The sequence below is a fragment of the Phycodurus eques genome, chromosome 13 (assembly GCF_024500275.1).
Source record: "Phycodurus eques isolate BA_2022a chromosome 13, UOR_Pequ_1.1, whole genome shotgun sequence".
NCBI lineage: Eukaryota > Metazoa > Chordata > Actinopteri > Syngnathiformes > Syngnathidae > Phycodurus > Phycodurus eques.
The window spans coordinates 435,040-458,489 of NC_084537.1; the positions used below are offsets into that span (position 1 = coordinate 435,040).

General features: G+C 42.7%; 2 protein-coding genes across 10 annotated transcripts in view; one reads left to right on the plus strand and one right to left on the minus strand.

Moving 5' to 3' along the window:
* Window positions 1–19,045, plus strand: part of paxip1 (PAX interacting (with transcription-activation domain) protein 1) — a 38,498-nt gene extending 19,453 nt beyond the window's left edge. Inside the window, exons 13-23 of one of the 4 annotated variants that reach the window (XR_009769693.1) lie at window positions 1,510–1,631; window positions 2,545–2,729; window positions 2,835–2,878; window positions 5,537–5,604; window positions 5,691–5,793; window positions 7,349–7,517; window positions 7,689–7,789; window positions 11,526–11,660; window positions 12,654–12,729; window positions 12,848–13,520; window positions 15,817–19,045. Coding sequence is in view for 3 of the 4 variants with exons in the window: in XM_061694422.1 (XP_061550406.1) it covers window positions 1,510–1,631; window positions 2,545–2,729; window positions 2,835–2,878; window positions 5,537–5,604; window positions 5,691–5,793; window positions 7,349–7,517; window positions 7,689–7,789; window positions 11,526–11,660; window positions 12,654–12,729; window positions 12,848–12,960 (1,116 nt within the window). In the remaining variant the exon portion in view is untranslated. Of the gene's footprint in view, window positions 1–1,509; window positions 1,632–2,544; window positions 2,730–2,834; window positions 2,879–5,536; window positions 5,605–5,690; window positions 5,794–7,348; window positions 7,518–7,688; window positions 7,790–11,525; window positions 11,661–12,653; window positions 12,730–12,847; window positions 15,545–15,816 lie in introns of those variants that run through there. The other 3 variants (XM_061694423.1, XM_061694422.1, XM_061694424.1) reach the window with 3 other exon arrangements.
* A 1,041-nt stretch (window positions 19,046–20,086) lies between these two features.
* The window catches only part of LOC133411750 (sickle tail protein homolog), a 60,020-nt gene continuing 56,656 nt past the window's right edge, over window positions 20,087–23,450 (minus strand). For 4 of the 6 annotated variants that reach the window (XM_061694418.1, XM_061694419.1, XM_061694420.1 and 1 more), the window contains one exon: window positions 20,088–23,030. In XM_061694418.1, coding sequence (XP_061550402.1) covers window positions 23,004–23,030 — 27 coding nt within the window. In that variant the 3' untranslated portion in view covers window positions 20,088–23,003. Of the gene's footprint in view, window positions 23,031–23,450 lie in introns of all 6 variants that reach the window. The other 2 variants (XM_061694417.1, XM_061694415.1) reach the window with 1 other exon arrangement.

A 23,450-nucleotide genomic window follows, 5' to 3' on the forward strand; every position in this document is an offset into this window, starting at 1 on the left:
CAACAAGGCTTAGTTAGGATTCATGAGCCAGTGTTTGTGTGGAAAACCCCACTATATATGCTCCAATTTAGAGGCATGCCCCACACCATGAATGGTATTATTCTTTGGAATTTAAAAAAAAAAAAAAAAAAGGGGGAGAGCTGTTACGCCGAGAAGGCCATTGTCAATTCACCAGAGTTGATGGGTGGAAACTTCCTCATTAATATTCCATTCAGTTGTTAAGTGGTTGTGGCATTATCTAACGATCAAGCAAAAGTATTGAGTTTCTTTGGAATGGACGAAAGGAAGGCATTGGAAGTGGACGATAGATGTTCAGCGATGGTTTTTCCACCTTTATATATATATGGCCTCTCTCACCCCTCTTCCAAACCATGTCTTCTTTCCTGTCCAGAATATACACATTTGTGTCCTCAAATGAGTGCTTTTTCTCTTGAAGGTTCAGGTAGATAGCTGAGCCATGCATCTGTTCAGTGGTTGCTTGGTTTCCTCAATGTTCAGGTAGACTCTGCAGACGCAAGCAACCACTGAGCAGACACATGGCACAACACAGGCAAACTCCTTTGGTCAAGACTCAGCTGCAATATTAATGAGGGAGTTTCCACCCAAAAAATCTGGTGGACTGAAAATGGCCTCTTGGCCAGGCAGATTAACGGCTCTCCTTTTTTAATTCCAAAGAATAATACTGTTCGTGGTGTGGGGCATGCCTCTAAATTGGAGCCTAAATAGTTGTTTTCCACACAAAGACTCGCTAGTGCATCCTCACTAAGCCTTGTTTTATGAGCTGATAAAGCCTGCTCAGGTGAGAGCCGAAACGTGTTTTAAGACAAACAGAACAGTACAGTTGCAATCGATTCACTGGTCTGAGATTAAAATGACCTGGATGAATGAGAATATTCACAGGCATGGTCCAATTAATACAGTAAAGTCGCTGTTATAGGCCTAGTAGGGGTGCAATCACAGAGAGTTCTGTCCCTAGTAAAAGGCAAGTTGGCAGTTATCAGCTACTGTAATATACCTTATCGTATCAAACTGGGAGGGCTGGCAATGAATGAGTTAAATAAGCGAATCCCTGAGCCAGAAAACAAATCCTTCAGCATTTTTTGTACTTGAAATACTCAAAACATTTGAGTACTCATTGCAGCCCAAGTCTCACATTCACACCTATAGGAGATGTAGTCTTCAGTTAACCTAAGTAGCATGGTTTTGGGAGGAACCTTTAGACCTTTGGTACCTTTAGAAAATCTCCACACACAAGTTCCCACTGACCTACATACACGGGTCTCCTGACTGTGAAGCAGATGTGCTTCCCAAATCAAATGTTAAAACTCAAATTAGATCAAGAAAACACATTTACTCTAACCATCATAATTAAGTCGTAGGATTAGCTGCAAATCTTTTTGCAAAATGGATGGGCTATTTATTGTTGTATTAGGTTTGTGCTATTATACGCTATTGTATGTCTTTTCACTATTGCTTGCTTCTTTCGTAATCAACCTTTTTTCCTCTCAGATTATCTCTGTGACTGGTTTTGTGGACGCTGACAGAGATGACTTGAAGTTGATGGCTTACTTGGCTGGTGCTAGATACACCGGGTACCTGTGCCGGAGCAACACTGTCCTTGTCTGCAAAGAGTAAGAAGGGGCCCAATGTGTGGTAACTGGGGAAATCATGTCAACAATGTCTTCAGTTTATTTATTAACTGGGGTGCTTTCTTGTGTGCCACAGTCTCACAGCTGAGCTCAATTTAACTGAGAAGGGAACGAATCAGTTCACAAAATGATTCCATTCAGTACATTCACTCGAAAGATTTGTTATTTTGAAAGAGTTGTACGTGATCGACAATGGTACTCGAGCCCCGTCTACCGTTGTGGTCCCCCTCCAAAAATCCCCCAAAAATATTTGGGTGACACAAATGCGTACTGACACAATAAAATCTGGTGTGCTTGCCAAATCACATTCTGCGCGTTACAACAGTGTGACTTCGTAGTAAAAGAGAGCGGGTACGAGACTGGCCTGCCTGCAGTCCAGACCTGTCACCTATTGAAAATGTATGGCGCATTATGAAGCGTAAAATAGGACAACGGAGACCTCGGACAGTTGAACAGCTGAACCTGTACATCAAGCAAGAATGGGAAAGAATTCCACCTACAAAGCTTCAACAATGAGTGTCCTCAGTTCCCAAACGTTTATTGCATGTTGTTCAAAGAAAAGGTGATGTAACACAGTGGTAAACATGACCCTGTCCCAGCTTTTTTGGAACGTGTTGCAGCCATAAAATTCTAAATTAATGATCAGTTTGAACATTAATATCCTGTCTTTGTAGTGTATTCAAATAAATATAGGTTGAACATGATTGTCAAATCATTGTATTCTGTTTTTATTTATGTTAAACACAACATCCCAACTTCATTGGAATTGGGGTTGTATATAGAACAATTTTCTGCAGGGATTTTCATCGTTTCTAAATGTGCCTGTGTCATGTTTTGGCCTATAAAGCACCAACACCGTGTTGTTAATGTATCTGTGTTGCGGGTTTCTCTCTAGACCCACCGGACTTAAGTATGAGAAGGCCAAAGAATGGAAAATTCCATGTGTAAACGCCCAGTGGATGTGTGATATTCTTTTGGGAAACTTTGAAGCACTAAGACAAATTCAGCACAGCAGATACTCAGTTTATACGCATCCTGAGCCTCTGGTGCCAAACCTACAACTGGTCCAGAACCTGCTTGGTATGTAGTGTTTTGAGCAACCAGTTTACTATATGTTATTATAATATAAAATGTATGTATATATAATATAAACGCTTTTGACTTTTTAATTTTTATTTGGTTTAGCTCCTTGGAGAACACCAATCAAAATATCTCAAGAAGCTTTAGCGGTGAGTTGGTTTTCTATTCGTACAGTGGTGCCTTGCGGTACGAGCAATTTGTTCTGTGACCATACACTTCCTGGAGCCGTCACCTTATTGTGGTGGAGGGGTTTGTGTGTCCCAATGATCCTAGGAGCTAAGTTGTTTGGGGCTTGACGCCCCTGATTGGGCCACACATGGCAAACCCCTATGGTGAATATTATAAATGGATTTAGGTTTCCCTTGCCCAGTTGCGGGTCACGGGGCCCCCCCATCTGGAGCGAGACCTGGAGGTGGGACTCGATGGCGAGTGCCTGGTGGCCGGGCCTGCACCCATGTGACACGGGCGTTCACAGCCCAAGCTCACTAGCACAATGTGGGTCCCCCTTCCCGTGGGCTCACCACCTGTGGGAGGGGCCATAGGGGTTGGGTGGAGTGTGAGCTGGGCGGTGGCCGAAGGCAGGGACCTTGGCCATCCGATCCCTGGCTACAGAAGCTGGCTCTAGGGGCGTAGAATGTCACCTCTCTGGCAGGGAAGGAGCCCAAGCTGGTGTGTTAGGTTGAGAAGTTCTGACTGGAAAAGGTCTGGCTCACCTCCACACACGGCTTGGGCTCTGGTACCAGTCCTCTTGAGAGGGGTTGGACTCTCTTCCACTTTGGAGTTGCCCACGGTGAGAGGCGCCGAGCAGGTGTGGGCTGGCAGTAAGTTGAACTCGTTTCCGGTGAGGATTGGACTGCGCCAAGGCTGCACTTTGTCCCTGATTCTGTTCATTACTTTTATGGACAGAATTCCTAGGGGCAGCCGAGGCGTAGAGGCGGTCTGTTTTCGTGGCCTCGGTATTGCATCTCTGCTTTTTGGAGATTGTGTGGTTTTGTTGGCTATATCAAGCCGTGAGCTCAAACTCTCACAGGAGGAGTTCGCAGCCAAGTGTGAAGCGGCTGGGATGAAAATCAGTACTTGGTCCTCAGTCGGAAAAGGGTGGCGTGCCTTCTCCAAGTCGGGGATGAGATCCTTCGCCAAGTGGAGGAGTTCAAGTAACTTGGGGACTTGTCCACGAGTCAGGGAAGAATGGAACGAGAGATCGACATGTGGATCAGTGCAGTGTCTGCAGTGATGCGGACTTTGTATCGGTCCGTTGCGGGGAAGAAGGAGCTAAGCCGAAAGCCGAAGCTCTCAATTTACTGGTCGTCCTACGTTCCTAACCTCACCTATGGTCACGAGCTGTGGCCGTAACCGAAAGAACATGATCCCGGATACAAGCGGCCGAAATGAGTTTCCTCCGTAGGGTGTCTGGGCTCTCCTTTAGAGTGAGAAGCTCGGTCATCCGCCGGGAGGGGCTCAGAGTGGAGCCGCTGCTCCTCCGCATTGAGAGGAGCCACATGAGGTGGCTCGGGCATCTGATTAGGGTGCCTCCTGGGTGACTCCCACCGGGAGGAGACCCTGGGGACGACTCAGGACACCTTGGAGAGACCATGTCTCTCGGTTGGCCTGGGAACGCCTCAGGATCCCCCCGGAAAAGCTGGATGAAGTAGCTAGGGAGAAGGAAGTCTGGGCGTCCCTGCTAAAGCTACTGCACCCGCGACCTGGCCTCGGATAAGCGGTAGAAAATGGATGGATGGATTGATGGACTATGCACTTAACTCAAAACACTTGTATCTCAAAATGAATGGAAAAGCCATTAATCCGTTCCAACCTTCACCTCAAAAATTAAAAAAATTGAAATGTGAATTTCAATTAGAGTAAATAGCACTCTGTAATATTGTACTTAATATAAACATCATAAAAACATACGTTAAATAACATAATTACATAGAAATAAAACTAAAACTGCACGGTTGCGGACTGGTTAGAGCGTCTGCCTCACAGTTCTGAGGACCAGGGTTCAATCCCCGGCCCCGCCTGTGTGGAGTTGGCATGTTCTTCCCGTGGCTGCGTGGCTTTTCTCCGGGCACTCTGTTTTCCTCCCACATCCCAAAAACATGCACGGTTGGTTAATTGACAACTCTAAATTGCCCATAGGTGTGAATGTGAGTGCAAATGGTTGTTTGTTTATATGTGCCCTGCGATTGGCTGGCAACCAGTTCAGGGTGTACCCCGCCTCCTGCCTGATGACAGCTGGGATAGGCTCCAGCACGTCCGCGACCCTAGTGAGGAGAAGCGGCTCAGAAAATGGATGGATGGATGGATAAAACTAAAACTGTTTGTCACACAGTATCAATTGAATGGCTATTGTGCTGTTCCTTCTGGTGTGTCTGGCTTGGCCATCTGGGGGCAGTATAAGACGGCTAGATGGATATACTGTATATGGAGATGTCTCAACTCATCTGCTCATCAGTACAACACTAACATTAGTCGTTCTTCACAAAGGATAAATAATATATGACTGAGTACTGTTATATAATCTGTATATATGTGTTGCTGCAGCACCGTTTGTGCTCAATCATTTGCTTCAAGGGCTGTAGCGCTGCATTGTCGATATTGCTTAGTGTCACCATTTGCTCGTCAATGGAGTTTGCCATTATGTCTGTCGAACGACGGCTGGTATCTCAAAACTCAGTCACTCGTATCTCAAGACACCACATAGTACAGTATATTTCTTGTTGAAATTCTAGTCCGATTAATAACTCTTGAGTTACAGTTTAGTGGACTTGACTTTCTTGATTTTCTGATGATCGTCTACGGTTTAGAACCTGCAGCTCATCCAGAAACAGAAGCTGGCTGACTCCACTAACCAGCCAGCCAACAAAAAAGCCCGGTCAGTACAGCAGCTCTCAATCCAGTCTTTTCACACTACCTACTTTCTTGTATCCAATATTGATCTTGTAGATTGTGTTTTAACAGACTTGAGGAGATCCAGTCCCCCAGTAAGAAGCTTCCACCGGAGTCCACTCCAAGAGTTATTTTCACAGGGTTCGAGCCCACACAAGTTCAGCAATACACAAAGGTAAATCTGCTCAAGAGTCCATTTTAGTACCAGTCTCTCTCCAATGAACAGTAAAACAAAACACTAGACGTTACACCGATTTTATCGGCCTGATCGGTATCAGCCGATAATTAGCATTTTATGCTGATCGGCTTTAATGTCATAATTCGCCGATCCGATGTATGACGTCATCGATTGGCTCCGCAAAAGACATTTACTTTGCGTCGCCATCGTGCACAGTATATTTTAATCCAAACGCTAGTTTATTGTTAGCTTTGTCGCGCTTCTTTTGACGTAGTACTGTAAATATCTGACGGCCAATAAAGTTATTAAAAAAAAAACATGGCGGTGTGGGACAGACAACACGTAATGCTGTAATGTAATGTAATAAATCAGACTACAAGACAAATTTGCTCTTTCAAGATTACAAATGTAGTTGTAATTATGTGCACCCAAAAAAAAAAAGTTGAATTGTCGTTATTTATAGCTTATAAGGCCACGGATATACTGGTCCGGCCCACTTGAGATCAAATTGGGTTGGATGTGGCCCACGAACTAAAATGAGTTTGACACCCCTGGTCTACCCTCTGCAATTAAAACATCTTAAACTCCTCAGGAAATGCTTTCAACAAGTTTTCGGAGTGTGTTTATGGGAGTTTATGACAATTTTTTGAGAAACGTATTTGTGAGGTTACGCACTGATGTTGGACGAGAAGACCTGTCTCTTAGTCTCCGCTGTAAATTCATCCAAAAGTCCAGTGTGTTTCACTAACGTGTATGTGTCTGTGTTCACTGTGATGGGTAAAATGGAGAGAACCAATTTTGTGTGCATGCATGCATGTTCATGACAATAAAGGTGATTCTTCTTTATAAAAAAAAAAAAAAAGTGTTCTATAGGGTTGAGGTCAGGATTGTGGAGGCTAGTCAACTTCACCCACATCAATCTCTCTCATCCATGTCTCTATTAACCTTAATTTGTGCACTGATTTGACAGTCATGTTGGAACAGGAAGGGACCAAACTGTTCCCACAAAGTTAGAAATGTTCAAAATATTATCCCCTGAGCGCCAGTGAAACTTCAGCATACCAAGAGACAAACCAACAGTCAAACAGTTTGGGGATTGCCGCTTCCTTGTCCAACATGTCTGTGCAACGGTGCACAAAGCAAGGTCCACAAAGACATGGGTAAAAGAGTTTGGTATGGATGAACTTGACTGGCCTGCACAGATTCCTGCCCTCAACACAATTGAACATCTCTGGGTTGATTTCAAGTGGACAGTGAGCCAGGCCTTCTTGCTTACTACGGTGTGTAACCTCAATAATATGCTCCTGGAAGAATGGGCAAAAATTCCCACAAAGTTACTCCTAAACCCTGTTGAAAGCTTTCCCACAAGAGTTGAAGTTGTTCTAGCTGCAAAGGGTAGACCAACATCATATTAAACCACATGGATTTAGAATGGGATATCACTTAAAATCATGAGTCAAGGCAGGTGAGCAAATACTTTTGGCATTATAGTGTACGTACGCCAATGTTCTGGGACTGCATCAAAACTCGTAACCTCTGCTTCTTCCCTCAGAGGCTGTATGCTTTAGGTGGTGAAGTAGCAGATGGCAGTCTGAAGGTGACACACCTAGTGGCAAGTAAAGTGAAGCGCACTGTCAAATTTCTCACCGCAATGTCTGTGGTGAAACACATTGTCACCCCAGAGTGGCTTGAAGAGAGCTGGAGGTGCCAGAAGTTTGTCGGTATGTTTGTGTGGACACGACCAAAGTACTCTGGGTGCTGCAATTAAAATTTCCAGTTAGCTAATATCATGTGTGTTAGCATTAGCTTTTTAAAGCTCACTTAGTGGTGTTTTTTTCTGTGGTTGTAGCTCGGGCTAACTTGGATATACTGTACCTGTGTATGTGTTCCAGAGGAGCAGAGCTACATTCTGAGGGATGCCGAAGCTGAGGTCTTGTTTGGTTTCAGTCTGGAAGAATCCCTCATGAAAGCCCACAGTGCACCACTCTTCAAGGTTATATGAACAAAAATACCGCATGAGTTGGCTGGGGGGGGGTGGCGGCATTGGGTCCCTGCGGCCCCCACCGGGTGGCCGGTCGTCAGGGCGCCTCGGTCCTGGGTCCCTCGGTGTGGGACGTGTCCCGTCTGCCGGGCTGCTCTCGGTGTACCCTTGGGCCCGATACCGCCCCTCGATTGATTGGGTGGGGTCCTTAACCTCTGCGGTGCAGGCACCGCAATTACAGGACACTTCTGTCAGTTCTTGTGCATGCAAAACGGTGTCAATTTACTTGCATGTGTCCACAGTAGACTTTTCACCGATTCTATCGGCTTTATCGGTATCAGCCAAAATTAACATTTTATGCTGATCGGCTAATTGGCTTTACTGTCATTCGCATCGATCGGCTGCGCAAAAGACATTTACTCCGCGTCTCCATCTTACACAGTATATTTGAATCCAAAAGAGAGTTTATTTTTAGCCTTGTCGCGTGTCTTTTGGCGTAGTACTGTAAATATCTGACGGCCAATAAAGTTATTTAAAAAAAAACAACAACAAAAAACATGTCGGCGGTGTGGAGCACGTCTGAGACAGAGAACACGTAATTCAGACGACAAGACACATTTGCTCTTTCAAGATTGCCCTATGTCAGACTACTGCAATAAAACCTTGTTTTCCGATACCACCGCATCCCGTTTTTTTACGCTCATTGGGCTTTATCTTGTCAACTCAAATGCGACGGGATACACTCGTTACCGTGGCGATGACAACAAGTGGGATCACGTCGACTGTATTCTAAGGACAAAATGTGGAAAAACGTGTGTTGGTGGTCACCGGTGCTCAGGACAGGAGAGGACGTTCGTTTCAGGCTTGCTTGAGGTATGTTCTCGTACTTTTAATACGATACGGCTCGCAAGCAAGCAAACAAAAACGTTACGTAGCCGAGCAAGCGAATGGTAACACGAACGGTTGGACGTAAAAACATGCTGCCGTTCTGTCGAACCGTGCTCTAAAGTTTCGGTGTGGGTGAAGTCATTTAACATTTAATGAAAAATAAAGTAATTTAATGACAGTAAGTTAGCAGCCATTATTTGTCATGCAATGTTGGTTTGACCTGACTGATTAGAATACACGATCTGACTAGAGCAGTGATTTCCAAACTTGATGGAGCCAAGGCACATATTTTACAATTGAAAAATCTCACCGCACACCAACAAACAATAATGTCACAAAAAGTGGAGACATTAATGACTGTATGTACTTCCTGCCATCTAATAGAAGACCATTCATTTATTCTGTCTGTCACTTTGCCTCACTGGCATAAATAGAGCAACAAAGATACATGATTTATTGTAAATATAATATTTTGAGCAATCAAGTACACAAGTCTATACAGTAAATGAACAGGTCATTTAAATAGACACATTCCTCCATCTTGTGATCGGGTCGGTGATCAGTTTTTTCAACTCGCTGATCGGCCCCAAAAATCTTGATCGTGTAAAGCCTCGTCCGCAGGCGCACGCACCTTGGACTCTTGGTGGGTGGGGGGCCGCTCACTTAGTGCGACAAATAACTCTTGAATATGCAAATTGCTTGGGTATCCCCTCACTCACGTTCTCGTCCTATCGACTTTTATAATTTCCATAGTCAATCCCACCACTCTTGAGTTGTACAGCCACGTTCTCGACCCTTGTCCTGCATGCTTTTTCTCCTGTCCTTGTCCTGTTCTGTCTTGCCCTGTCCTTCCCTCACAGGGTGTACAACACTCATATCTAATGTGTCATTTTTGTAGATCTGTCATGATTTACTTTTCTCATCCTGTTCACAATTAGTGCTTTGTCTTTTGTCTTTGTTTCTCTCTCCCCTCTCGAAACTTTGTTCTGTTCGACTGATGGACTCTGATTCTCAGTAAACATCAATTATAATACTACGAAACCACAGTGACAGCTTAAAAACTCCACTTTGACACAGTAAAACTGTTCCCGCATAAAAGGGATACAGGTCCTCCATTCTGCTTGACCTAACAGCCGAACAGGACAAAATAAATAAATAAAGAAGCAATGGTACTTTTACTACGTTACAATTATCTAAATGTTGCTCGCTGCTTTTATTGATCAATTATTGGTTATTTATCAACTATTTTGTGCGCGAGACTACGACTTCAACTTCCGTGTTGGGCGCTGTTTGCGCCAAACGAATTTAAGAGCTAGTGACGTTTATGTCTAGTTCACCAATCAAACTACACAAAGTCATATGACCTCACATAACGTCTTCTATTGGGCTTCTCGGGCATAGGTGTTAACACGAGATAAGCCAGCCTGGCTGATGGTCATGCCTACGTGGCCACCATGTTGGGAAGGTCGTCGTTACCATAAAGGCAGCGGCGCCCTACTCTTGTTTACATTTAGACGAACAAAAACCACAGCTTTCATGTGTTATAGTATTTGTCTGGCACTGTCTGCCCAAATAGCGGAACGGCGAAGCACGGGTAACATCGGCGGCAAGAGCATTTTGCATTAATTAGGAAACGCCCCTACAATTATCTAATTAGTTTCCAGATGTTAATGTTAAATGTATTAAGCAACTGAGCGATGTTAGGGACGCTCAGTTGCTTATGTCACAACACAGAATGAACTCACTTCAAATTCAGAAATGGCCAATTAAAACAGATAAATAATAGATTAATATTTTCCTGGAGGATGCATTTGGGATGAGCTGGTAATAGTGGAAAATGAAGTGAAACAGACAATGATTTTAGTCAATTCTTTTCCAGAATGAGAGTGCTTAAAGAGGAGGATGCTGTTCATGTGGCACAGCTTCAAGCAGGCATCAGGTGCAGGCAGGTAGAGATGGGCCTGGCTCAAGTTAGAGGCCAAAACAAAAAAGCAATGAGACAAATTTAATTTTAATATTAAATTTGTACATCAGCATGTACTTGAGCAGTGTACATCAAAGTTTTTCTGCCAGAAGAAAATATGTTTATTTTGCCATACTATACTCTCCAGAGTCTTCCCGATTGCTTAATCTATGTTAAAAAAAAAAAAAAAATAGAATTCTCCGGGGGATCCCCCCAGACCCACGCTACAATGTTGTTTTTGGTCACTTTTTTCATGCCTTTGGTGTTTGCATGTCTGACTGTATTTTTGCTTTTCTATCCACTTACTGTAGGTGTAATGACCAAGCGGCACAATGCTTTTGCCTGTATAGTACGGCCAGACCAATTAATCGGCCGATATTAGCCCTTTTCAATCAGCAAAAATCGGCCAATTTATTTATTCATTCATTATTTATTTATTTTTGTGACGGTTTTTGCATTATTTTTTATTTTTTTTAATACATGTTACAATATGACAAAGATAATGACGTTCAAACACACAAAAAGTGTGTTTTTTCTCTCTACTGGTTGTAAAGTTAAATACTTCAGTATTGTAAAACAGTCCGATGTTCTGCCTATAATTCATATCTTTATTGTTGTCAGCATTAAGGGACCAAAAAAGTCATTTTAGTCATTATATATTTTTTAAATTAGTTTTATTTTGCCAAATATCGGAATCAGCATTGTCCTAAAAAATATCAAATCGGTCATGTGTCATGTTGGTCGGGTCTCTACTGTATAGTTTCCCTTTACTAAATTGGTTAGAATAAAAGGGTGGGCTTGGCCTCTTACTATACTTTATGCATGTGTTTCATGTACAGTATTTAGCTCCCTGCCTTGCTATTGACCCCTTCTTTACTGTGTTTCTATCTCCTGTAGGGAAAGTATTTCTATCTGACCCCTGGAATGTGCCCTAGTCTCAGCACCATGAAGTCGATCGTGGAAAGCGCTGGAGGGAAGCTGCTCGCGAAACAGCCCTCATACAGGAAGATCATGGAGCATAAACAAAACAAGGTGACTATGAAGCTTATTTCCTCACCCTGTTGTAATACTGACAAAGCTCTTGAGACTCATCAACTAAAAGTGAAGACACTGATGGAACCCCTAAAGTTGACAGGAAAGAAAAAAAAACAAATAATTCTGCGTAGTGGTGTAACGATTCATTCATTATTTCAATTTATCGATTTATATTCCTATGATCCAACTGGATCGATCTGAGCTCGGCAAGTTAGCCTTCCAAAGAAAAATATATTGATGTGAGGAGATTCTATCGATTGTATCGATACTAGCTGCACGCTAGCCTCGCCTATCCTCGGGTTGCTGAACTAGGTCTTATGTTCAACACAGCACTAGGGCTCATATACGTCTATACTGTATTTCAGCACTATTTATTTTCAAGGAAATAGACACAAACTTATTTTTGTACCTTACAATGCTGCCCCGGGAGCCAAAGAGAGGCTAAAAACAAATCTCTTTGGGATGAAGTTAAAAGTGTTGCAAAATGTAGTTTTCTATGCAAGATCCCAACGTATTGAGAGCGCTACAAACTGGCATCGTTGCTACATTAGCCAGAAATCAACAGTGGCTCGGGGCGATCGTGAGGCATTTTAGGGTCCATTCAAAAATACACTCCGGACCGTTGGGAAACTCAAAGCGCGTTCTCACTCTTAGAGTAAAGTTACAGCGTCAGATTGAATTTCCGAACCCACCTTATATGGGTTCCTGCAGCCATGCGCGCCGCCATCTCGGCTTGCATTAGCACGACTGATCACTGCTTCGAGAAAAAACCATGCAGACTGAACCAAAACAGATGAACCGAATCGTTTGGACGCTTTTCAAAAACGTTCCATCCAAACCACAGAAACACACCTTTCACATTTACATCCAGATACTTTGTATTCTGTTGACTCAATTCCTAATCAGTTCATAGGGAAAAAGACAATTCAATCTCAATTAAGTCAGTATAAATAGTGGGAAATTTACCAAGGGCATGTTGTGTTGCTGCAGAATCTCCCAGAGATCATCTTGATTTCTTGTGACAATGATCTACACCTGTGTCGAGAGTACTTCCTTAAAAATATTGGTAAGGTACACACACACGCATTCAAACGTATAGAGCTGTGTAGCTAATGATTAAAGCACAAGCATTCAGTGATCCGTAAAGGTGTGTGTCAATTCTGTGACGTTTCTCTGTTGTCCAGATGTCCACAACGCTGAGTTCATTCTGACCGGAGTTCTCACCCAGAAACTTAACTATGATTCATATCCTTTTGACGCTTCATCCAACTCCATGATTTCTCATTCTCAAAAATAAAACTTTCATATACACGCGGTGATTGAAAAGTAACTCCCCATTTTGAAGTACTTGTCATTTACTTCTAAACAATAATTCTTACAAGAAATGAACATGAGAAGAAAGTGTATTGCATGGAGTTTTTTCTTTACAATTGGATATGGGCGCCGGCATTAGCCAGCGGTTTGGGAAGCGCATGAACTGACCCCACAAGGAACTCTTGTGGGATGGAAGACAGAACTTCTCCTATTCGCCCTTCAAGTTCTTCCAAAGTCCTTGCTCCTTTAAACATGGAACGTTACAGACACAAATTGAGAAAACTATTACAACATATGAATAAATTAGAAGTATTTTAATATAGGGAGTTACTTTTCAATCACCTTGTAGATTAGCGTTAGTGAACCTTTTCTATGCCACACGTTCATACACATCGATATGGATAAAAGTAATAATATATCATTCAGTGTTTCCCACAGGACTTGCGGTGGTTGGGGGCGCGCGGGGGCACGACCGCCGTCTCGCACAACACAACGTACTGAAAGCCAGCTGTCATGTGCCCAGATAACACGTTCACTCCTGAGGTAAGATCATCAAAAAATAGTTATGACACAGATAAAGCAGAGGGGGAATAACCAGCAGTGTTGCCACAGTTACCTTGAAAACGTAGTTCCTTCACTGATTACTTGATTTCAATCGTAACCAAGTTAGAAAAAAGTAACTTTTTAGTTACTTTCAGCAGCTGCCAAGTGGCAGGAATATCACTTATCTGCAGTAGAAAAAAAGCACCGTGCATTATAGAATCTACAATCACCCCCCCAATTGCTTACTTCCGCTTAGTGGAAAATCAGTGGTCTGCGTGAAGGGTTAAATGCTGTTGAATGGCTGTATTGTTTTTTTTTTTTTTTTCTCCCGGGAAAAATAACGCGTTACTTTGCTCGTTACTCAAAATGGCGGAATTTTGGCATCACTTATAAGCACACATAAGATCGATGAACATTCGCATTGAGATGAGAGGACGAAGGGACTTAAAACAGCATTTTAACTACTACACGACGACGCCGGGACATCCTCTGACGGTAAGCCGCCATGACGACGTCATTAAAACTCGCAATCAGAAGATTTCCCAGCATGCCTGGCACTGTTTAGTTGTTAAAATACAGTTTTATGTCAGGTAGTTCCCTACTACCATAAATAGTTGTAATAATGTTAATGTTAACAGAGCTTATGCGCGTTTATCTGCCCTCTGCAGCTTTTGTTGTGTCTTAACTATTTGTTTCAATATCTTGCATATTTGTTTTGAATTTCTTGCACCAGGAGTGAACATGCGGCCGGCGTTGGTTCGCTTCCTATTATAGTCTTTTTGCGGCGTCAAAGGTCCTGAAGACTGTACGTAGGCTTTGCGCATCATGGAGTGGCGCTTCCAAGTGAAAATACGCTCAAATACAAACAAAAGCAGCAGTGACAAAATGCCATTACGGAACAATAGCGTCTCAAATGTTGATGCCGCTGATACCAGAAGATTGATTCTCAAAATTAAATATCGATACTTTGGATGCTTCAGTCTTTTGAGGGACTACATTTTCAGTATCGTATCAGAAAAGAGATCAGCGGTATTGATCGTTAGCAGACGCACAAAAGCGGCACATCGTGGCACAGTTTCCGCACAGAAAAAGCCCAAATCTATTTGCAGCAAAAAACGGAAATTCATCCAAAACAGGGAGCAGGGACATGTTTTTACAAACACAATAGATTCTTGTTAAGCACGACAGAAATGCTCTACTATTTCACTTACAAGATTCTATCACATTTTTAAAGCTTATTTCCTAAATGTGCTGCATTCTACTGTGGATTACCAGTTAATTGAAAGTAAGTGGTTGTATGACGACAGTGTTACTTTCTCAAAAGTGTAATGTGCTGTACGACTCGTTAGTTTTCACCCAAGAAACACTGTGGAATTCTAAAATCTGACTTCGACGTGAATACAACAGTGCATAACCTTCCCTATTGCCATTCGACGGTGGTCGTGGTCAAAGGTGAACATGTTCGCCAACTATATTTCTGTCAATCAGGTAAGTGCTCACAAATGTGAAACTGGAAAGTCACTTCTTTCGACGTTTGTTGAGCAATCGCAACTTATTCTTGAATGTCCCAACTCGATTTGTCTTGTCATTCTCAGTCCAGCTTCGACAAAAAAATGGCAATGGGCATCATGTTGAATTTCAGGGGGTTCAGTGTGTGTTAGAGATTAGAAGTTCCTCTACTTTTAGCGAATTCAAACTGTGTTCAGTGCATGTCTGGCCTAAACTGTGCTTTGATGAATGAATATTACAGAACGATTCCTTGACGGTCACACATATAAGTTCACATGATGAAGACGTGAAAAGGAGGAAACATCTCTTTCTAACCACACTGACTTTTCTATGTTTTTATAGATATACAGTCTTTTGGAGTTTTTATATGTTCCAGAGTAAAGAACGGATGTTATTTTTGTCAAATTGGTGTTCAAATTATGGACTATTTTAAATCTTGTTCTCACCGTTTAATGTGTACAGGCTTCTTGTTAAATATGATGCTTTTTTTTGGTGGAATAAAATTGATAATTATTTGTGAGGATGTTTTTCTGCTGTTTATCCTGCTCCACTCCCAATATGGTTTATTGATCATTTGTACGTCAAAGATATACTGACTGATATTTGAAGACCCGAAAGGCAGACTTTTCAGAACAAAAGCTCGCTTTCCTTGTTCTCATTTAAATTGGTCTTGAGAGCTTTCTCGAAGGGATTCCTTCAAGGTTTGAGCCCATAATTCCTGATAGATTTGATTTAATTAACTGTTAATGATGGTCTAGGGTAGTTACTGGTGAAGTTCTAATTGCAGGCTGTCAAGCAGAGAGCCCGAGGCCGCGTGTCGGCGGGTACGCCGGGTAGGAGCGAGGCACTTAATGTCGCTTGCGGTGCTGCCCTCAAAACTACACAAGACTGAATTAGACAGCCTAAGACAAGGTCATGTGCTACATACTGTATTACTTATGTTTATGCTATTCTGCAAATTGATCCATCTCTACGCCGCTCTTATGCCTCCTGCCCACCTTTTCAAGTGACCCGAGGAGGCTGATGAAGGACCGGACGCATGTCTTCAAGGCATTCTTGAAGAGGACGTGATCAGCCACACTTGTACACAACAACTCGCAAAGCTTTCTCCATCGAACATTGAAACAGAAAAACCCAATCGGCAGGCGTCAGCTGTATTCAAAGCTAAACTAACAAAAGACAGATTCCACATTTCCAGCAATAATATAACTAAATCACTGCAATAACGGTCAAGCGGAACCACAAACGGCGGAAGCGAGCCCCTCCGATTTGGTCGTTCAACACCAATGTTTTTGTGGGAATCCTTCATATAGTTGACCGTTGTTTTCGTTTTTTCACTCATTCGCCGCGTATGGCGAATGCAAGGTTGTATGGTTTGTGTCCGATACTGTCAAATATTTTCCAAGATGGCGAGGACTCGATTTGTAGCAGATTTGAAAATTGGGTTACCAGCGAATACATCTGGGAGGGCACGACGACAACAATTCAAAAGGAAAACTTGGCAGGCCTAGCGGTTAGCGCATCTGCCTCACAGTTCTGAAGTCTCAGATGGACTAACTGCTAACCAATAATGAATTGTCTCTGAATTGCCCATTGGTAGCCATGTCAATGGGTTAATGACCAATAAAGTTGTTTTGCAGAACTAATTGCAGAACTACTCAGCGGTGTTTGTTGATGTTGCGACAGAAGTCACGTGATGAACTTCGAGAGGAACTCGTATCGAGGGCTGCAATCTGCTCACATTCAACCAAATGCTACAACGCTAATGGACTATTCGATAATGACACTCAACATACTGAGACATTTTGTCAGTAAATAATTTCAATAGTCTTCAACGATCTGATGAAGTCAACCCAAACTGAAAATAATACACTTTTGTCATACCTTGTCTTAGTTCTAATCCACTGACAAATTAAAAAAAAAAAAAAAAAAAAAAAGATCCACTATCCTGAATATCACATTAATACTTGCCACAATTTCATTAAAAATGGTGTATTGGGTTCATTTGTAGCATCCCAAAGGACCAGCATCAAAATCAACAAGGTGACACGCATGCAGCCTTTCAACTACAGCTTTTACTCAATACAAACTTTAAATATACAATTCTGCAGTTTGCGGTTATCTTTCTTGCTGTACATACACTCGATAGTGACATCATCAAACCGTGTAAATATTCCCTTCTGCTAAAATGACTACTGCACGCGCGCGCGCACACACACACAAAATCCTAATTAATCCCAATTATAAATGCAAATCAGGAACATCTTTGATTAAGAAATAGCCAAGTTCCTTGTTGGTTTGTGATGTCCTCCTCTGACACAACCGTGTTGCAGAGGAGGGAAGGCGAGGACACAGAAAGGGTTGTAATTAATATTCAAGTGCTTCATGTGAGATATTTCTAATTACTCCCCGGCCCCTCCCTCTGTTGCATCCGACACACTTTTGGCCTGCCAACTTCGTCCCTGTTCCACAGGATGCAGTGGAATTACAGGCTAATTACACAGAGGCGGGCACTGGGATTCATTTGGCCCTGCAATTTACATATGAGCTAATTACGCTGTGATGAAACAAATTATTCATTTGGCCAATTATTGCTGCTTTCTCATTACATTTTTTTTTTTTGCAAATGTAAGAGTTACAGACAAAGGGGAGCGCAGAGGACTCATTTTAATGTGAAAAAGAATTAGATTCCTGGAGATGCTAGCTAATCTTTTCTGTGTTGTGGCACTGATGTTATAACCAAACAAAAAGCCACATGCCGAACAGTTTCCCCCAAAAAAAAAAAAAAAAAAAAAAATCCTCTGTCGAACTCAAACCTATCAACGTGATTAAAAAATAAAAATGGACTAAACCCTTGAAACCCCAAACGGCTTCAGAACCATCTCCACCGACCATTTCTGTCCAAACTCTTGGAACCTGCTGTAGTCTCCTAACTCAAAAGACCACGAACCAATGACAAGGTCAAAATAACAAGCAATCTTCTTCCCTCCATTTCGGTGCTCCATTTCCAGTATGCAGACCGCGCCGTCCTTCTCTCCCAAGCCCGAACCAACCGTCGTCATCGGTTGTGCAGCCCTCAACCGGTTTCAATCATGTCTTTCTGACACACAACAATGCATAACAGGTTAAACTGCGCGCTGGTTCGGAATTGTTTTTGTGTTTTGGCAGAACGGCTCCTGTTTTCAAAATTGTTCAAGCAATCGGAGGCAAAAAACAAACGCCTGTACTGTCAAGGCTGCTAGTATAGTCGTCGTATATAAAATTGGCCAACAACAAGTTTTGAGCAGACGTCTTAGAAATTATTTATTGGTTCTGATTGGCTCTCGCCAGGTGGCTGGTAACTTCCTGCTGGGGGTTTCACCTTATATCAACAAAACACACGAAAGAATATTTCACTTGAGCGACGCGCATTAGTTCCATCTTTTGCGCACCCGGAGAAGTAGACTCGGACTTCCCAGCATGCCGAGCAGCATTTTCTGGCCTACATATTTGGGTTAATTATGTGTCCATTGTAATGTTAGATGTTTTTGCGTTTCCCCACGGTAACAGTTGTCAATGTGTTTTACTCACCTGTCGGTTTACGTTTTCGGAGGTGGTACTTTGTAGGGCGCTACAATCCTGTCACTATTGATTTTTATTTTTTATTTTTTTTAAGCTATGGGATTAGAATCAGAATCTTCTTTATTTGCCAAGTATGTCCAAAAACCACACAAGGAATTTGTCTCCGGTAGTTGGAGGCGCTCTAGTATGACAACAGAGAACACTTGGGAGACATAAAGACATTGAGAAAAAAACAAAACAAAACAAAACACTGAGCAATAAAGGGTTGCTTGCTATCTGGTAATGTTGGTACATTTTTTAAAATGTGTATTTTTTTTACCAATTGTGCAAAAAGAGAGATTGCAGGTTTCTAGGGGACTGGGATGATTGTGTTTGAAACAGGATGAGACGTCACACGGTTCCAGAGATCCATTGAAGATCTGTGTGAAGACTGGAGCGAGTTGGTCTGCACAGACTTTCATGCAGGGTTGGGACTTTGTGTCAAGGTCTGGGCCCGCCGCTTCGTTGGTCTATTGTTGTTTGAAGATACGTCTATATCACATTAATACTAGCCATAAAAGGCCATGGCGGCGGAGTGCATTCCTCCCTGTTTTCCTTGTGACAACAGTACCTGCTAATTCCAGCTCTTTTTGACGCTCTCCCCAGGTGGTCCTTGGCTCTTGGACAACTCTTCTCATTATTCTTTGCACTCCTCTGTCAGAAATCTTGCGAGGATCACCTGATGGATGCAAATTGATGGCGGTATGTTTGACTTTCTTCTTACGTATTACACCCACCTGTTCCCAAAGAGCCTGTTCACCTGTGGGATATTCCAAACACGTGTTTGATGAGCATTCCTCAACTTTTTGGGAACGTGTTGCAGCCGTAAAATTCAAAGTTGATGATTATTTGCTGAAAACAATCAAGTTTATCAGTTTGAACAAGAAATATCTTGTCTTTGTAGTGTATTCAATTCAATAGAGGTCGAACATGATTTGCAAATCACTGTATTCGGTTTTTATTTATGTTTAACACAACGTCCCAACTTCATTGGAATTGGGGTTGCGGTTTGCGATGAGACACATTTTCACGACAATAGTACCTTTGGAAGTTTAGTGAGAAAAATGGTGACTTGTTAAATACTTATTTCAGTGTGTGTGTGTGTGTGTATATATGTTCTATATAGTGTGTTTGTCTTGGCGGAAGCAAGCTTTCTTACAACGGGTAAGACATTTTCCTCGGAAATCCTTCGATCGTTTTCTGATTTCACGTGGCCTCCGTTGGCAGATGTAGCATTACGGCTCGTAACGCTCCATCCGGGTGTTCTTTTCCTTAAAGGCCTCTTCATTGCGCCGTCTGTAAACATGACCGCTTGTGTGGCGTTGCTAAGAAGCTCTGTTTTGTTTCATCTGTATATAAAATGTTTCTCATTTGCAAGTTGTCTGTAGAAAAATGTTCTTTTGCTCGATGAATTTTCCTCAGGAGGTATTCCACATGTCGTACTTAAGCCTCACGGGGCCAATAATGTGGTCCGTCAATTCATATAATCCACCTTGAAATTGCTCTGTGAGCGGGTAGCCGCTCGTTCTAATCAACATGAACATCAATACCGTACAGCACAGTGATTTTGAAAAGCTGACTTGTAGTTGGAAACACCCGGTTGACGTGCACGTATGTCAAGATGGACCGACAAATCCGTCGTCATTAGGATGCGTAATCCATTTCATTGGTGAAATCCTTCCCGAAACATTTCGCCTGCATGACGATCACATGCAGAAATGTTCGTGTTGCTTTATTCAGATTGAAAACATTTGATATGTTTACAGTATGCTCGGTTCCCTTTAAGCCAGTGTCAGTTTTCTGTATCTGGAATATCCTACATTGAATAAAGGACATGGGGCGCATAGCGACTTGTAGCTTTGTGTGTCTGCAGCGCCCCCTCCTGAACAGCCGTGGTAGTTGCAGCTAATGTTGCAACATGATGGAAGACCTTGAATTTGCAACCTACTGCACGTCTGAAAGTCGTAACAATTTACACAGTAAAATAACAAATGCATATTTACTCTTCTTTTCGAGTATATGTTTTAATATTTCAAAGATGAGGTGAAACACTCAACAGGCATGCAGAGATTTACATATTTCCAACAGAGCAACCGCAAACCCGAAGACACTCTACTCTCTATTCAAGTGAATTTCACATTGAACGCCGTGTGTTTCACAAAAGATGTCAGTCCAGCATTGCAGTGTTCCGTTGTAATTTTACAACTAAATGTGTTGATTAGGTCTCATTAAATTGAACTAAAACTAGCACTCCAACCCAATTCCCAATTGCAGGACTCGATTGTCATGTGTCCATTTGAGACATCTGGGGGGGGGGTTGAAGGCCAAGTTTCCTCGCATCACTTTTGTTTTTCCACAGTTGCATATTGACAGTGCTGTACAAAGCATAGAATTGATGGAGATTGGACATTCATGTCGAACTGGGATAGAAATATCACCGCGTGGACTGTAATTACCGAGTTTAAAGTGACAGCTGCAGAAGGACCTGAAAGTGTCCAACTTGGCGAAAAAGGCTCAATTAAACTCTTTTTTTTTTTTTTTTTTTTTTTTTGCGGCAGCAGTCAAGAAAATGGGGTTCTGTGCTACCCCGGGTAACCCTTTTGAAGCCACTACACTGTATGCAAATTAAATGCGGCACTATCAAAGATTTTCAGCTTTTCCGCTTCCTCCATATTGCCGCTTTAAGTCAGAGCGCATCAGGAATCAATATCAACCGAGTAGGATTGTCAAATGTGGGCTATTTTACGATCCATGTATTCCATTCAACTCAATGATTTGCAGTCCAATGGGAAAAAAAAAATAGGAAATACAAAATAGTTTTGTTCGGTAGCGACTACAGTCTAACTAGTATAAGTTTGCATGCGCGTCTATGTCTACGATACCTTAGGATTTCCTTCTGTTTTCTCATGATAATAAGCAAATCCCTTTTTGTTTTTTTTTCCTTAAAACTTGGTGGGTTTCACGTTACCAGAACGAAAAACATCAAGGTTATTAAAGTCACATCGGCTACACAAGCAAACAACTGAGGGAACACGTACTATCATGTAGATGTCATAGTTTGCATACTACAGTACAAAAAATAAATAAATAAATAGACCTGAACTTTAGATCATTTTACATGAGTTGATAAAATTGTCGTTGGACCTACTTTTCACACTCATGATCCCAATCTCATAGAATCTGTAAATTATGTTTCTAGAAATACAGTTACGACGTCGCACACTTGAATGTCACACACACACAAAAGTAGTCTGAAGAAAACACATTGTGGTCACATAATACATGATACAACACATTATTTGGCCCCAGGGCCTGTGGAATTAGCTGAATCAAAATGATCAAACATGCAAAAAGGCAGTTTCATTCTAGGTCTGTCCTAAAGCTTCAATTCCAGCTTTAGGATGGACCTAGAATGGGGGGGGAAATAAACAACATTCCCCGAGTTGCCTTTCATTAAATGTAACTTGCAAACTGTAATAGTCGCTAATCCTCAAAACAAACTGATTAGGAATTCAGTTTTTAGCCATGAAGACCAACCAGTGTTTGTTCGACATTGGGGTTAGCGAGCCTTTCAAATTGCTTCACATACACAAAACTTGGATTTCTATAGCTTTAAGAAGCATCTTACTTCATAGAAATGCAAACTTATCATTTTTTTCATTTTGGTTTTACTCCTATACCTGTTTGAAGGGTTATTTGAAAAGGTTTCAGCCTTTCAGCCTCCTCCTGAATCTTCCGAGGCCGGCTGCCGTCCGTATGTGCCCTTGCTCATCGATGGACAGTCAGCGTTGCGAAAAGTTGAAGAGTGGAATCCCTGCTTTTTTTGGGCTTCATTTCTAAGAGTACATTGTATAGGTTGTAATAAATTAAGCTTGCCCCTCGTATATTAAAGTCACAATATTTCTATTATCGATTTCATTTTGAATTTTCTACTGATTTGATCATCTATTTCAAATTGGCTTGTGCCGGAGCACTTGGCTAATCTTCCCGGCGTCCGCATGTCAGTGCTGCGTTGATATTTGCGTGTTCAAAACTGTGTTGTCGTTGCGATGCGTATCTTGTCACGGCGTCTCTTTTGTGGGCACGGCCACCGCGTGCCGGCTCCGGCTGCTTCGGGCGCCGCTGAATTTCTCGCCGCGACCGGGAGAACCGGGGTCGGACGCCGACGCTCGACCGCTCCTCCCGCCGTGACTTCCGACCGGCCGAAGGAAGGAGGACGAGGGAGAGAGCGGAGAGTTGGAGGAAGAGGACGGGGACGATGACGAAGAGTAAGAGGTGAGCTGAGAGGCGGTGGCGAGTGTGAGGCGACGACGCCGACGTGCGCTGCCGCTCCGAGACCCTGATCGGACGAGGCTCGGGGTCGCCCGCTTGCCGCTAGCGATGGATGCTGAAGAGACTTTGCTAGATGAGGGGAGCAGATGACTCAAATTCAGAGAAGGGATTAAAGTCGGGGAGGAGCAATAGGAAGAGGGCGGGGATGAGGAACCGTGTGAGGAGTTGACTGATTTTTGAAGCACTGAGGAGCAGGAGAGGGGGCGGATGTGTGCCCGGTTGGAGCGTTGAGTGCGGGAAGGAGAAGGGAAACAGGAGGCGCTCATGGAGTCTTTGGAGGGAGGTGAAGAAAGAAGTAAGTGTTTTCCAGAGGAGGAAGCGGAAGAAGCTGTGGGTGATGAAGCAGCAGAAGAAGAAGAAGAAGAGGAGGAGGAGGAGGAGGAAGAGGAGGTCTGGAGGCTATCTGCGGCATGTGAGCACAGAGGAGTGGACAAAGAAGCGTGTTTCCCAGAACTATGGCACAAGGCTGGGATCTTAGAGGCACGCAAA